Source organism: Panthera tigris, chromosome C2 (genome assembly GCF_018350195.1).
Source record: "Panthera tigris isolate Pti1 chromosome C2, P.tigris_Pti1_mat1.1, whole genome shotgun sequence".
Lineage (NCBI taxonomy): Eukaryota > Metazoa > Chordata > Mammalia > Carnivora > Felidae > Panthera > Panthera tigris.
In genome coordinates, this window is record NC_056668.1 from 106,858,139 (window position 1) to 106,871,846 (window position 13,708).

General features: G+C 37.9%; 1 protein-coding gene across 11 annotated transcripts in view; it reads right to left on the reverse strand.

The window, feature by feature from the left end:
- Positions 1-13,708, reverse strand: part of LEKR1 (leucine, glutamate and lysine rich 1) — a 208,509-nt gene that overhangs the window by 20,474 nt on the left and 174,327 nt on the right. For 9 of the 11 annotated variants that reach the window (XM_042999222.1, XM_007086270.3, XM_042999221.1 and 6 more), the window contains one exon: positions 5,172-5,962. In XM_042999222.1, coding sequence (XP_042855156.1) covers positions 5,549-5,962 — 414 coding nt within the window. In that variant the 3' untranslated portion in view covers positions 5,172-5,548. Of the gene's footprint in view, positions 1-5,171; positions 5,963-13,708 lie in introns of those variants that run through there. The other 2 variants (XR_006222220.1, XR_006222219.1) reach the window with 1 other exon arrangement.

Consider the following 13,708-nt stretch of genomic DNA (forward strand, 5'->3'; position numbering starts at 1 on the left):
AGGGAACTATTATTTCCTTCTGTAAAATTATAAGTCTGGGCCAGGTGATGTATCAAGTCATTTCAGAACTATAAAACTTAAGGATTTTAAGATAACCCTTATCGTATTTTGGCTACTATCTCCTTTACTTTCCCTCATAAACAGTTAACAGAAGTCAGAAAAGGGTTTATTGTGCCGTATTAGTCCCTAAGGTCACCACTGAGTTGTGCTTTGCATTCTTTGAGGCCAAGATGATAGCTATTTTTTAAATGTCAATTTCCACCTTCCTCCTCCATAATTCTTAGAACACGATTCAGATTTGTATTTTTTTTTAACTTTAAGAATTCTTATAAGTCCTGAGTCTGTGGGATTAGTTTACCTGTTTCCCAAATGAAATGTAGTTCCCACGATTTCACATTTTTCAGACAAGCTGTAATATTCTTAAATAGAAGGGTGATCCTTTAATTGGACCGATCTCATACACGGCACCCCTGCTAAGTGGCAATAACTAGTAACAGTTTTAAAATATATTTAATAGGAAACAGATTCTTTCCCTTCTCTGAATAGAATTCGAGTCAGATCCTTCCTGTTTATTTCCGTTGTCAACATCTTTATTCAGAAACTTCATATAACTCTTGTCTGGACTACTGTACTAATCTACCAACTTGTGTTCCATCTCCAGCCTTTCCACCCCATAATTATTCCTATAAGCCTCTGCCAGATTTCAACAAAACGCATGCCTCTTTTAGTCAAAATGCTGCAATGGCCTTTATTCAACACCTCCATGCTATGGGGTCAGGTTCCCACTACTTCCCTTCACCAAGTATTTTCTACACTTCCCATGCCTGTACCTCTTTATACATCTCTTCCATCTGGTATACCTTCTTCTATAAAACCCTACCAATTTTTTAAGATCTATTATAAATGCCAGTTCTTGCTAAAAATGCTCCCTGATTTTTCCAGCAAGAAGATGAACTCGTGTAACACTTTGCTTTTGATTCTCTCCTCAGCATCTACTACCTGACATTATAATTTCTGTATATACGTCCTCTTGCTCTCTACTATACAATTCTCGGGAAACTGTAGTATGTCTTCATTTTTATAGCTCTCACAGTGCTTTTTCAATTCTCTGTATCTGTTGAAGAAATGAGTGAATGTATAATATAGCTTCACTGTTCTACAGATCAAGATGCTCAGAAACTGCAGAAGTTTAAAAATTATTCCTTGGTCTTAATCAGTATTCATTTCCAGGTAAATTAATCTCTGTGACACAGTATCCTCTTGTATATTTTGGGGTGGAGGTAAGGGATGTCTAGTAAATTTTTTTACTCAATGGATATAAAACATCATGCTGTATAAATGCTGGAGAAGAAGGAAATATTTTGACTTTCTGGATCATGGTAAATATTGTCATAGGATATGTGTGTGTTTCAGATTCAACTACAGTGTTATGAAGAAAATTTTATGTGTGAAAAAGATTATACAAAGATGACATAATTTATATTTAAGATTTTAAAGAGGCAACCCAACTATATTGGCTTCACAATTTATTACTATATGGGGTTAATATTTTCAAAAGGAAAAGTAGAATTTCTTCCTTAAGATACCATAGACAACACCTTAGGAATGCGACCATTATTGTCTATCATGGCTTGAGGACCATTAAAGGTGTTCTGAACAAGATATATTATTTTACTAAAACATGTAAGTGAAGGGGCACCTGAGTGGCTCAGTCAGTTAAGCGTCCAGCTCTTGGTTTAGGCTCAGGTCATGATCTCATGGTTCATAGTTCTAATCCTGTGTTGTTGGGCTCTGTGCTGACAGAGCACAGCCTGCTTGAGATTCACTCATTCCTTCTCTCTCTGCCCCTCCCCTGCTCATGCACTTTCTCTCTCTCAGAATAAATAAATTAAAAAAATAAACCATGAAAGTGGAAAAGTAAAAAATATATATCTATAATCATTGTAGGATTTGTGAACTTTGGACACATATTAAATTGATTTCCTGTGCTCCATAAGATACAAAATGATGGTCAGGAATTTTGAGCTCCAGTGCATTAACCCTCTCAGGATACTAGGTTGCTTTATCAGTGCAATACAGCAATTTTAAGAACCTTAAAAGATCCAGCTTGAGAAAACTTGTTCCACAATCAAAGCAATTAGCTATAATTGATCTGTAATACTACAAAAACTTTTTGAACTAATAGAACATTTTAAAAAATCTTAGTTTTACATAATTTTCTTTTTTTAAAGTTTCTTTTTGAAAGAGACAGAGCATGAGTGGGGGAGAGCAGAGAGAGAGAGAGAGAGAGAGAGAGAGAGAGAGAAATCTGAAACAGGCTCTAGGCTCTGAGCGGTCAGCACAGAGCCTGACATGGAGCTCAAACTCATGAACCATGATATCATGACCTGAGCTGAAGTTGGAGCCTCAACCAACTGAGCCACCCAGGTACCCCTGCATAATTTTCAACATTAACATCTCTTCCAGTCAATTCCATTGCCAGAAAATATAACTTTTAAGTAATTCTGACTAACTATAAATACAGTAATTGCATTCAAAAAGACTTTGAAAAAATCACTTGAAAAATCTATGTTAACTATAGAATTCTCCCATCTTTGTCTACCAATATTAAATTGAGAAGAAAAAAAAACCAGGGTTATAATTATTTGAGGAATATTTTCTGTGATATTCTTTTCTTTTTGCACCTACGAATCCTTCCATTGAGGTCATGGAAAACAGATGTATATAGAGAAATTAAAACTAATAGATTTATTTTATTTATTTATTTTTTAATATATGAAATTTATTGTCAAATTGGTTTCCATACAACACCCAGTGCTCATCCCAAAAGGTGTCCTCCTCAATACCCATCACCCACCCTCCCCCTCCCTCCCACCTCCCATCAACCCTCAGTTTGTTCTCAGTAAAACTAATAGATTTAAATTAGTATCCATTATATGCATTTGAGAGCTCTCTTTTGCCATAGTATTCACTGCCTCCCTAACACTCTTGATATGATACTGTTTCATGCCAGGAGTTATCTCATCAGTGAGAAAATCAAGGGAAGTTTATGTTCTTAACCCCCAGGTTACATACTCTAATGCGATTCTCTTTTCTTTAAGTGTCTTCCTCTAAAAAATCCCAGCACATAGCTTAGATGGCACCATTCAAGTGGTCTAGCTTGATACAAATGTCAATATTGTCTCTGTCGTGTATCCACGGAATAACCTCTCTAATATACTTGTGGAATATAACACAGTCTTACCGTGATTCTATTCTCAGAGAGATTATTTACATAATGACTTGTTATAAAGTGAGAGTATAACAAACCAAGAAACCAGATTTGCACTGATAGTTTTTATCACTTTAGAAAAGCTTACACGTGACCTTCTTTACAAATTTAAATGTGTTCATAATTTAGGGAAAAAAATGTATCCCCATGGTTCCTGAAGAGAGAGCTGAAATTGGGAGACTGTGGAAAAGCGTGTATCATATGATGGCAAAGAACCGCTGCCCCGAATTTTCCTGTAGGCTTTTTTTAAAGTTTTCTCTAGCTTCTGCCATCTACCTCACGTCACGAGTACTTGTAATTTAAACATCCAAATACCAGGTCAGAAACATTGAGGTCTGGTCCAGTAGTTCCCAGAGGGTGGCACGGGTACTACTGTCATTGTACACGATGATTTTAGGGGGTACACCAACCAACATTTTGTAATTTTAACAGATACATGTTGATTTTCAAGTATTAGCAAAAATATACCTATCAAATCAAACTCGTTACTCTACAATTATTCTTTCTTGGGCCAAGCTTTCTTTTTACATAACTTTAAGTTTAAAAAGCAAGGGCATTTAAAGAAAATATTAGGTAAATACTATGTGGGGCTTCTGACAAAAGTCCTGATGGAGGCTGGGGAAACTCTGATGAGTGGGAAAGTGAGTGGAGTGGTTGGGGTCGGTTAACGGTCTGGTTTTAGCTCTGTCACTAGCTGTACCTCTTTAGCAAGTCGGACTTATTTGGGTATCTATTCCTTATTTGTAAAGAAATGGTTGGGGTGACCTCTAAGGTTCACTCCAGCACCACCATTCTATTGTTTTGTTCTCTTGTCAAATGCCATTATAAGGAACATCGATCTCTGTAAAGTGAAACTAAGCATTCTAAGCCTTAACACAAGATGTGCTCACTTAAACTAGTCAGGGAAATCGGCAGAGCTAATGTGGAATTTTTTTTTTTTTTTTGAAGTTAAAACACACGATTGGTAGATTAGACTAATCCTTTTAAAGATTAGAGATAAACTTGAATTTACTTAGCAGCTTTACTTTTTTTTTTTTGCACATGGGAGGGATTCCAATTACCTTTGGATTCTCTCATGAACATAATAGCCAGACAGAGGAGAGTTTTATGTGCCATATTTGACATGTGCTACTAACATTCTCATCTGGGATTAAAAAGCTTGGATGTCCCTGATACAGTCAGATGAAGCATTTAAGTAAAGTCAGTGTTGGAAAAAAAAAATGCAGTTCAACTTGAAGGGGAAAAAAGATGGACAATCACTAGCTTAAGGTAAAGACTTACATTTTAAGAAACAGGAGAAGCCTGAAGCTTTATAACTTAAAATAGCTGGTTTGGTTTCTGGTTTTAATTGTTCACTATGAAAATAGAAAATATGTTAACCAATTGGCCATTTTAAGAGGTAATAAAACGTGAACCCCCAAATTAGCACTATGTGCCTCTATGAGACTGTCTTGAATTAGTTCTTTTCCCAATGGCTCAAATCAAAATCTAATCGTGATTACTAAAAACCATTCAATGTAGAAAAACTACCTCTACCAAGTAATATTTACATGGTCAGCCAGACTGTTTTTAAAAATAATCTCTAAAGTTTGAAAAGTAAACCCCCTTGTCCTTGAATTGGAGTTGGTGTCCCTTTTTCTAGAAGGTCCCAGGTTCACAGGAAAGACTTCTTGAAGGGTACCTACCATTACTTCCGGCCTAAAAAGAAATTGTATTAACCAATTAAATTGCAAGATGAAAAGAGAAGGTTTCTATGATGATGTTGAATTCTGTGAATATTTGAACTAAATATTTTGGAAGTTATCAAATTTAGGACTAACGTACTTCTATTTTCTATTTGGAATACTAATCACATCTATTTAATCTATTCAGCTCAACAAACAAATGAACAAACACCAACAAAACCAACACAATCTATTTTTGGTGGAAATATATCTGCTTGTAAAGGTGCAAAAAAAAATAGCAAAGATGCTATGGGTGAAAAATTGTACCTGTGATCTCAAAAAGGGAATATTCAGAGAACACATCTAAACATCCAATATAGACACATAGAAATTGGCCCTCTGGAATACCACCAACTTCATTATCTGTTGCAACTTCAAAGGCCTCTTGGAAAATATGGCTTCACGATTCCTAGTTTTTCCAACTATCCTATTAAAAATATCTATAACCATGCATTCTTGATCTGTGATAATAATTTGACCTCTGTCATCCTCAGTTACACTTGGTCTGGGAAGTACCAAGTGTCCTGCTTGGAGCTGCTCCTGGCTGGATCAGTCACTGCTGATTTAGTCTCCTCCTCAGAATGGCAGTCAGTCTTTGTCTGGTCTCATTTATGGAAGATGCTCGACCCCTGGGAGGATGGGGTTGGGGGAAAGTAGGCAAACTTGAGCTGTTGACCCTCTTGGGTTGAACTGAGGTTGGGGCAGTGGTGGGTTTTGACACTCCATGCAGGCTGGGGATTTTGATTCCTTTTCCAGAGTTCAGTCTTGTAAGGCTTCTCTCTCCCTGGCTGCTGACCACTGCAGCAGAGGAGGTTAGGCTGCCCTGGTTAAGGGAACACGGCGACAAAGGTAAACTTCCACTGAGCTTCCTGAGCTCCAGAAGCTGTTCTCTGGCTTGGCTCAAAGCCTCTGTCAGTTCAAAGCGTTCTTCACACTCCCTGCGCACTGTTTCCTGAAGAAAAGTGTTCTGAAATGAGAAAAGGTGGGGGGAGAAGCATCCCTAGCTTTAAACTGTACATTTGGATGGTAATTGGCAATATAAATGGAGAACTGAAATGGAAATCAGAGGCCCGTCTTTGACTGTCTTTGTGGCTACTCTACCACATGGGACAGACAAGTCAAAAACGCAAATGATTTGTGAAGCTGGAAAGAACTTTGAGAGGACATCTGGTTCAACCCTTGCAGTTTGCAGAATAGGAACCAAGAGCCAGTATCACTCAGATGGGTAGTGAGGGGCTGGCGCTGGAACCCAGAACTTCTAATGCTTACTTTAGTGGGGTTTCAGCTCATTGGCACATGTGATGCCTAACACTTAACATCTGCAGGGGCAAGTATGTTAGTTTATAACGAAGGTAAGCTGCAATACACAAGACAAGTAAAATTGCTTGAATTATAAGATTGAAAGAATAAAACATATCAGGTACAGCGCTTAAACAATAGAATCAGCTACTTTATATGACGCTTTCTCAACGGGACTTAAATATACTGATCGTTTGTTATTTTGTAAGATATATATCAAAATAAAGAGGAACGTTATTTGCTTTTAACTCCATTTGGCAATCATGTATCAAGTCGCCAGAAGCTGTAGTGGATACAATACCTGCCCTCAATAAGTTTGCAGCCTCATGAGTTTGAGCAGAGCTGTTTTTTATGTCTCGGTAGAAGTTATGTAGTTGAAGATAAGGAAGAACTTTTTAAAAGCCAGACTGTCTGGAGGATACCCTGAAGGGTTAAATCTCACTTGACTGGGATTGACTGGAGCAAACTTAAACTTCAAATGGGTGACTGAACTAGAGATCACTAAGGTCCCTTCAAATTCCGAGACTATAGTTTTAGTTAAAGAAGTTACTCATCTTTCGTCTATGGAATTCATCCAAATTATTTCAACGTCCATGGTAAGAATTAGCTCTTGGATCTTTCTAACCTCCTGACATGTCTGTAGAATGTCAAAAAAGAGGTTGAAAAGCAAACAATTCAAAGTAGTAAACAAATAAGGAAACAATTAAAATGATTGTGCTAGACCCAGCAATAGCACTGCTAGGAATTTACCCAAGGGATACAGGAGTACTGATGCATAGGGGCACTTGTACCCCAATGTTTATAGCAGCACTCTCAACGATAGCCAAATTATGGAAAGAGCCTAAATGTCCATCAACTGATGAATGGATAAAAAAATTGTGGTGTATATACACAATGGAGTACTACGTGGCAATGAGAAAGAATGAAATATGGCCCTTTGTAGCAACATGGATGGAACTGGAGAGTGTGATGCTAAGTGAAATAAGCCATACAGAGAAAGACAGATACCATATGGTTTCACTCTTATGTGGATCCTGAGAAACTTAACAGAAACCCATGGGGGAGGGGAAGGAAAAAAAAAAAGAGGTTAGAGTGGAAGAGAGCCAAAGCATAAGAGACTCATAAAAACTGAGAACAAACTGAGGGTTGATGGGAGGTGGGAGGGAGGGGAGGGTGGGTGATGGGTATTGAGGAGGGCAGCTTTTGGGATGAGCACTGGGTATTGTATGGAAACCAATTTGACAATAAACTTCATATATTGAAATAAAATAAAATAAAATAAAATAAAATGATTGTGCTATAGGATTCTCCGACTAAAAATGAATTTCCATCAGGTTAGTTTGTAAAACTACCCAAGGCATTGCCCAATCTGTCAGTGGGAAGTGTCTTCCCAAGGCTTTTCCTGACTAATCTGCTGTCAGTGGAACTAAGTAACAAAGCATCAGAGAAAGTAGCATCTTCCTGTATTTGAGTTTCTTGTAATTACGATCAGAACTCTATTCAATTCCAAATTTGGTCAGAATTGAAGAATATGGCACAATTCCAGATGGACAGTTGTTCTATAATTTTCTATAAAATCAGCAGCACGTCTGGGTCAAACAAAGCTTCATCGCTTTCATATATTATTAACATACATATGGGTCCATATAAGCATGTATATTTTTTTAAATAATGAGGGTTAAGTACTTGCTTCTAGTTAGGTGCTTTTGTTTTCTTGTTATTGTTTTTGTTTTTGTTTTGAGAAACTGGAGACCAAGGATGGTGTTTGTGGCTTTATCATCTGGTTTTCATTAATCCTACCTGAAATACTTGTTGAAAGGCAAGAGAGGAAGGGCCAGGGAAGAATATTAGTAAGTTGCTCTGTTAGATGTCATTTCATCTCCTGTTCTGACAAAGAAAAACTGTGAAGCCCTACTGCTTATGTGACCTGCTGAAAGCAGCCCAGCCCTGAATTGGTAGGTCCTGCTCCCAGCTGCCCATGCCTAAATGAATTGTCTAATTATATCAAGCATGCAGGGACTGCTTTGTTTCTGGACACAGAAGCAATTAAAAAAAAAAAAAAAGACACTTCATCTAGCTTTGCCCAAGTTTTCTAAACTTAATCTAAACTTTATTTTAAGTGGCACACCATCAATGCATTATTTCCTATTAATAGAGTTAGCTGGCAAAATATGTTGAAGTGATTAGATTCAAGGGGCTTTCAATAACTTAGTATAAAAAATTCCCTTGATTAAGAAAGTTATGAGAAAGAGTTAAGTTTATTTGAATATATAAAAGAAAAGAATGGATAGCAGTTAACTGATGAGGTCAATAAATTGCTGACATGAATAACAGGTGCACCAATATGGAAGGATAACGTAATGGGTGATGTGATGACAAGGGCTCTCATTAAAATAAAAATAAAATTCAATCCATTCACTAAAATTAAATTCACGTCTGAAAGGAAAGGAGTGGTGTTCTATGGAAAACATCCGTAAAGCAAGTCACCTAAAAGCTATTTTAGGCAAGTGACATTGCACTAAAGGAGGAAATGAAAAGGTGGAGTGAACTCAAAGATGTCCCCATAGCAAGTATAATGGGAACAAAGTGCCGGCCAACTCCAGACTGGACTTTGGAAGGGCTGCTGATCATCTTGGTCTGGGGCCCACTGCTCTGGAACTCATCCTTTTTCAAGCTATTAGCTTCCAGTACAAAGGACTATTTCTCTTTCTTCTGTTATTTCAAATCAGGAGGACCTCTGAACTGAAAACAGGCTCCAGAATTAGGACTTCTATTTTTGTATTTGCCATAAACACTGTGAAATCTCAGGTGAATCTCACAATATCTGCATATCCTCTGCTACCATTACCTCCTGTTTTAAAATTGAGATTATAACTCAGTTTTGTACAACAGGCAATTCAGATGTTATAATTTATTCAACCATGGAGTAACAAAATGGAAATAGAACACATCAAGTTTAGAGGATTGCTATTTCGAGGGTGGGGTGTGTGTGACAGGGCATGACAAGAGCACACATGGATGTGGCCAGAGCCAGTAAGGGAAAATTCCATCATGTGTGGAAAAGAATCACTCACTTGTGATTAGATTGTTTTCAGTGATTTAGGCAAAATATCTATCTTTTGGGGCTGTTTTTTTTTGAAGGTTGTTTCTTTGGAAGAATTTTAATGTGTGTTTTCACTGAACAACGTAGGAAAATGTGTAAGATGGAAATTCAGTAAGATTGAAAATCCTGGGCAAACATGAGACTAATCAGTGAAGCCCTAGCATTCTAAACGTTTCAGGTAAAATTATCTTTGGTCATATTTTAGCATGGTAAAATGGTAAAGAAGGGGCAGTGGGGTTTTCCAGGCCAAATGGGCAGTGAGTGCAAATGGCTGGTAGTGACAGTGGAAGAGGCACATCTTGGGATGACACATGGCTTAGTATGACTTGGATGCAGAATGAACAGGCAGGGAAGAGTGAGCAGGGTCTGATCGAAGATGACTTTAATAACATGCTAAATATTAGAGTTTTAACTTAATTATGAGGGTCATATGGAGTCGTTGAAAGGTTTATTTCAAGCATGGGGCTGGCATGGTCAAATTTGCATTGAAGGAAGATCCCTTTGCCAGCTCTATGGAAAATGGCCCCAAGTGGGGCAAGAAAGGAAACAGGGAGGATCATAAGAGACCAACATTTTCACAGAGGAGGTTCCTATCCCCTGCACCCCTTGATTAGGGTGGTCTGGGCACAGGAGAATTAGTGTTTCTGGGTCCTAAAGTTCTGTTGATGGTGAAGAGCATTACCAGTAGAATATGTCTATAACATTTTCAGATGAAGGCCACTTTGGGCTTAAAATATGGCTTAATCACACTCCCACTGGGTAAGTAAATGTCAAAATGAAAATATAAATTAGCTCTCCATCTGTTTGAAATTTCTAATATTAAAAAAATGGCCAATTTGCCCCACTCTTTACAATGTAAAAGTAGTTTATTTTTGTGTTTGTTTTCATTTTTTTTCCTTAGAGACAGCTGGATGGTTTTCAATTCCAAAGACAGTGGAAGAAGCAGGAGAAGGCTTTGCTGGGTAACCTGATCATTCTGAAGATGAAAATCCCATTTGTGATGGCAATCACTTGAATTTGGCAATTTGGGGGGAACATGCCAGGAAAGCAAGTCCTCAGTGAAGGATAACCACAGATGGGTGTCTTTTTTATGCTTTATGTCCAATGAGGTCTGAACCAGTCATGGAATGATCAGATTATAGTTTCTACCCACCCAAACGAGATATATCCCAGGGTGAGTAGATGACTGGACAACTGGGTGGGGAGCCGAGGCAAAGGGAAACTGGAAAAGGTGTGGAAACCAGAAAGATGAGTAGGAGCTAGCAAAGGATGTGCCCAAACTTCCATTTATGGCTTCTGTTCAACTAATCTGATCAGCCCAAAACACTGCAGAAAAACAGAAGAGATGGCCCTTTGGTAAGACAGGAATGAGAATCTGAATAGATTTCCAGGAAAGAAGTAAGATGGATGGTAGGCAGGCTGTTCTAAAATTGTATTTCTGTGCTCACAGATAATGGACACTGTGAAATAACTACTGCAGATATATTGAAACAGAAGTAGAAATGGGGAAAAATAAACAACCCCTAGGACTAATATGCCTCAAGAGCAGATTTTCAGAATGGGGAGGAAGAGCCCTTGAAGGCACAGTGTTCAGGATTCATTTGTCTAAGTCAATAATCTAAGATTTAATTAGTATTAATTAAATACAATGGAAACAATTTCTCCCTATTTTTTCTCATTCTGTCAATTTTCTGGCATCTATACTCTGCATCCGGGCAAACTGTCTCCAGCATGTAAAAGGCGGTCTTGCTTAGCTCTCCCTCTGCACTGCTGAAGCCTCTCAGTCTGACTGCCTCACTCCTGTCTGCCCCATGCCTCATGGTTAAGGTTCTCAGGTTATTTGTTCACCCATCCTCCCTGCCAACCAACCCTAGGAGTAGCCCATGGTCACTAAAAGCTTTCCCAGTTCTCTCTCTGCTCCCTGTGGAGCCAGAGGTTAGAGAAGAGATTCATATGTTCTAATTTTATTTGGTCCCTAAATTGAGAACTAAGTGGTTCCACTAATTAACTAACTTAATTCACTAACCGGTGCTTTGTTTTCTCATAAATGGAATTACCAGAGAAATGTGTGCCATTTTATCTATATCAATTAAATATGTAAATATAGAAAATGTATATCCTTGGAGTGGCTCAGTGGGTTAAGTGACTGACTTTGGCTCAGGTCATGATCTCATGGTTTGTGGGTTCAAGCCCCGCATCGGGCTCTGTGCTAACAGCTCAGAGCCTAGAGCCTGCTTTGGATTCTGTGTCTCCTTCTCTCTCTGCCCTTCTTCTGCTTGTGCTCTGTCTCTCTCTCAAAAATAAAAAATTTTTACAAAATGCATATCCTAAAACTAAGCAAATCCCTCCTGCCAAAAAAAAAAAAAAAAAAAAAGCTCTTTGCAAACACCATATCTTCCTCAAATTTAATCTTTGACTTCACACAAATCCATCCTTGCCAGATTTATTAGTAAGCTTTCCTAAATAAATGGGTTTTCTTTTTTTTTTCTTAAATAGATTTTACATTTGAAAAATATTAGCCCCACATTGGGCTCTGCTATGAACATGGAGCCTGCTTGAGATGAAAAAAAAAAAAAAAAAAAAAGCACTCCTTCACACTTCCAAGTTCTACCTCCAGGGAATAACTATTTTCAGGTTTTTAAGCTGTTTCTTGCGATATTTATTTCCATATTTCTATGTAATAACATTATGCAGTTATCTCATGGTTTTTCAATTTTGAAGTCATTATCTAATGGCTTCATAGGATAGAAGATGAGGATTCAGCTTCCCATTCCAACTCCTAGCAGGTGTTTCTCTTTTCCCCATGAGCAGATATTCCTGTTCCCTGGGAGAAATTTCTATCACAATTTTGTTGAAAAATCTTCCCAATTTCCATCACAATTTTCATTTTGCTTTATATGATTATAGTATATAATATTATGTAGACCTGAGCCATGCAGTGTACTATGATTACATTTCCTTTCTGGCATGGCTTCCTTTCACAGTTAATTATTGTCCCACTATTTATCTGCTTAGGTTTCCGGGTTGTTGATTACTTATTTTTCACCAAATCTACTTATAGAAGTGTAAATATCCTTTCAGCATGTTCGAACACTCCATGTAATCTATCAGCTTCTCTTATATTGGAGACATACTTCTAAAAACCCTCCATTCTGCTGAACCCAGCCTGGTTGTTCTCTAAATCTGTTGCCCTGCTGTAATTCTCAGATTTCATCCTTTCTCCCTCTCTGACCTGAAAACTTCCTAAGAACTTATGTTTATCCTTAAGGTATAGATACTTCATGATGAAATGCTTTGGTGGAATGGCTTTACCATTCATTATGGTGAGTGGACCCTTCTTCCAATATAGAAGTGTATGTCCTTCAGTACTTAGAAATGTTCTTGATTAGTTTCTGCACTAATCTTTCCTCCACTTTCTCTGTTCTCTCTTTCCAGAACTCCTCTAATTTTCTTTTCTTCTCTCCATCTCTTTGTTTTTCTCTTCTACTTTCTGGGAGATTTATTCATCTTTATCATCTAACCCAAATATTGAATTTTTTACTTCAGCTCTTATATTTTAATATTTATTCTTGTTCTTTATTCATAGCCTCTGCTTATGTTCCATGGATGCAATATCTTTTCTTTTCTCTCTCAGGACATTAATTGTACTCTTTTTTGAAGCTCCCTGCATGCATTATTTTGTATCTTTTTCTTCTGAGTTGCTTTTTTTTTCCTTCTGAGTTTTACTTTGATCCTAGCTTCTGTCTCGTATTTGAGGTGTTTCTAAAACATTTGATGATCTTTGGCTGTTGACATTTAAAAAGGAGTCTCCTAAATGTTACTGGAAGCTCTGTGTGTCTAGGTGAGGGCTTAATGACTGGTATACTTCTTAATGGGTAGATTAGACATGACTATTGCCATTTCACTGGGAGACCCCAATTGTCAGTATCCATAGATCTTTTTCCTCTCCTCTCCTCCTCTCTCCCCTCCCCTCCCACTCCCATTCCCATTCTCCTCTCCTCTCCTCTCCTCTCCTCTCCTCTCCTCTCCTCTCCTCTCCTCTCCTCTCCTCTCCTCTCTTCTCCTCTCCTCTCCTGTCCTCTTCTCTTCTCTTTTCTCTTCCTGCATTTCTCCAGAGAAGATACTTCCAATTTCCTAGCTGTTGATATATAAACCTAGTTGTCTATTCTGGGAAGTAAGTGGGTAAAGTGGTTCAAGAGGTCTCACTCTGAGGTACAGACTTTCATTCTAGCCTTATCCCACAATCTGCTCTTCTGTATCCTCAACTCCAAAGCCTCTTAAATTCAGGTTTTTCTAGAGTATAAACCTTTG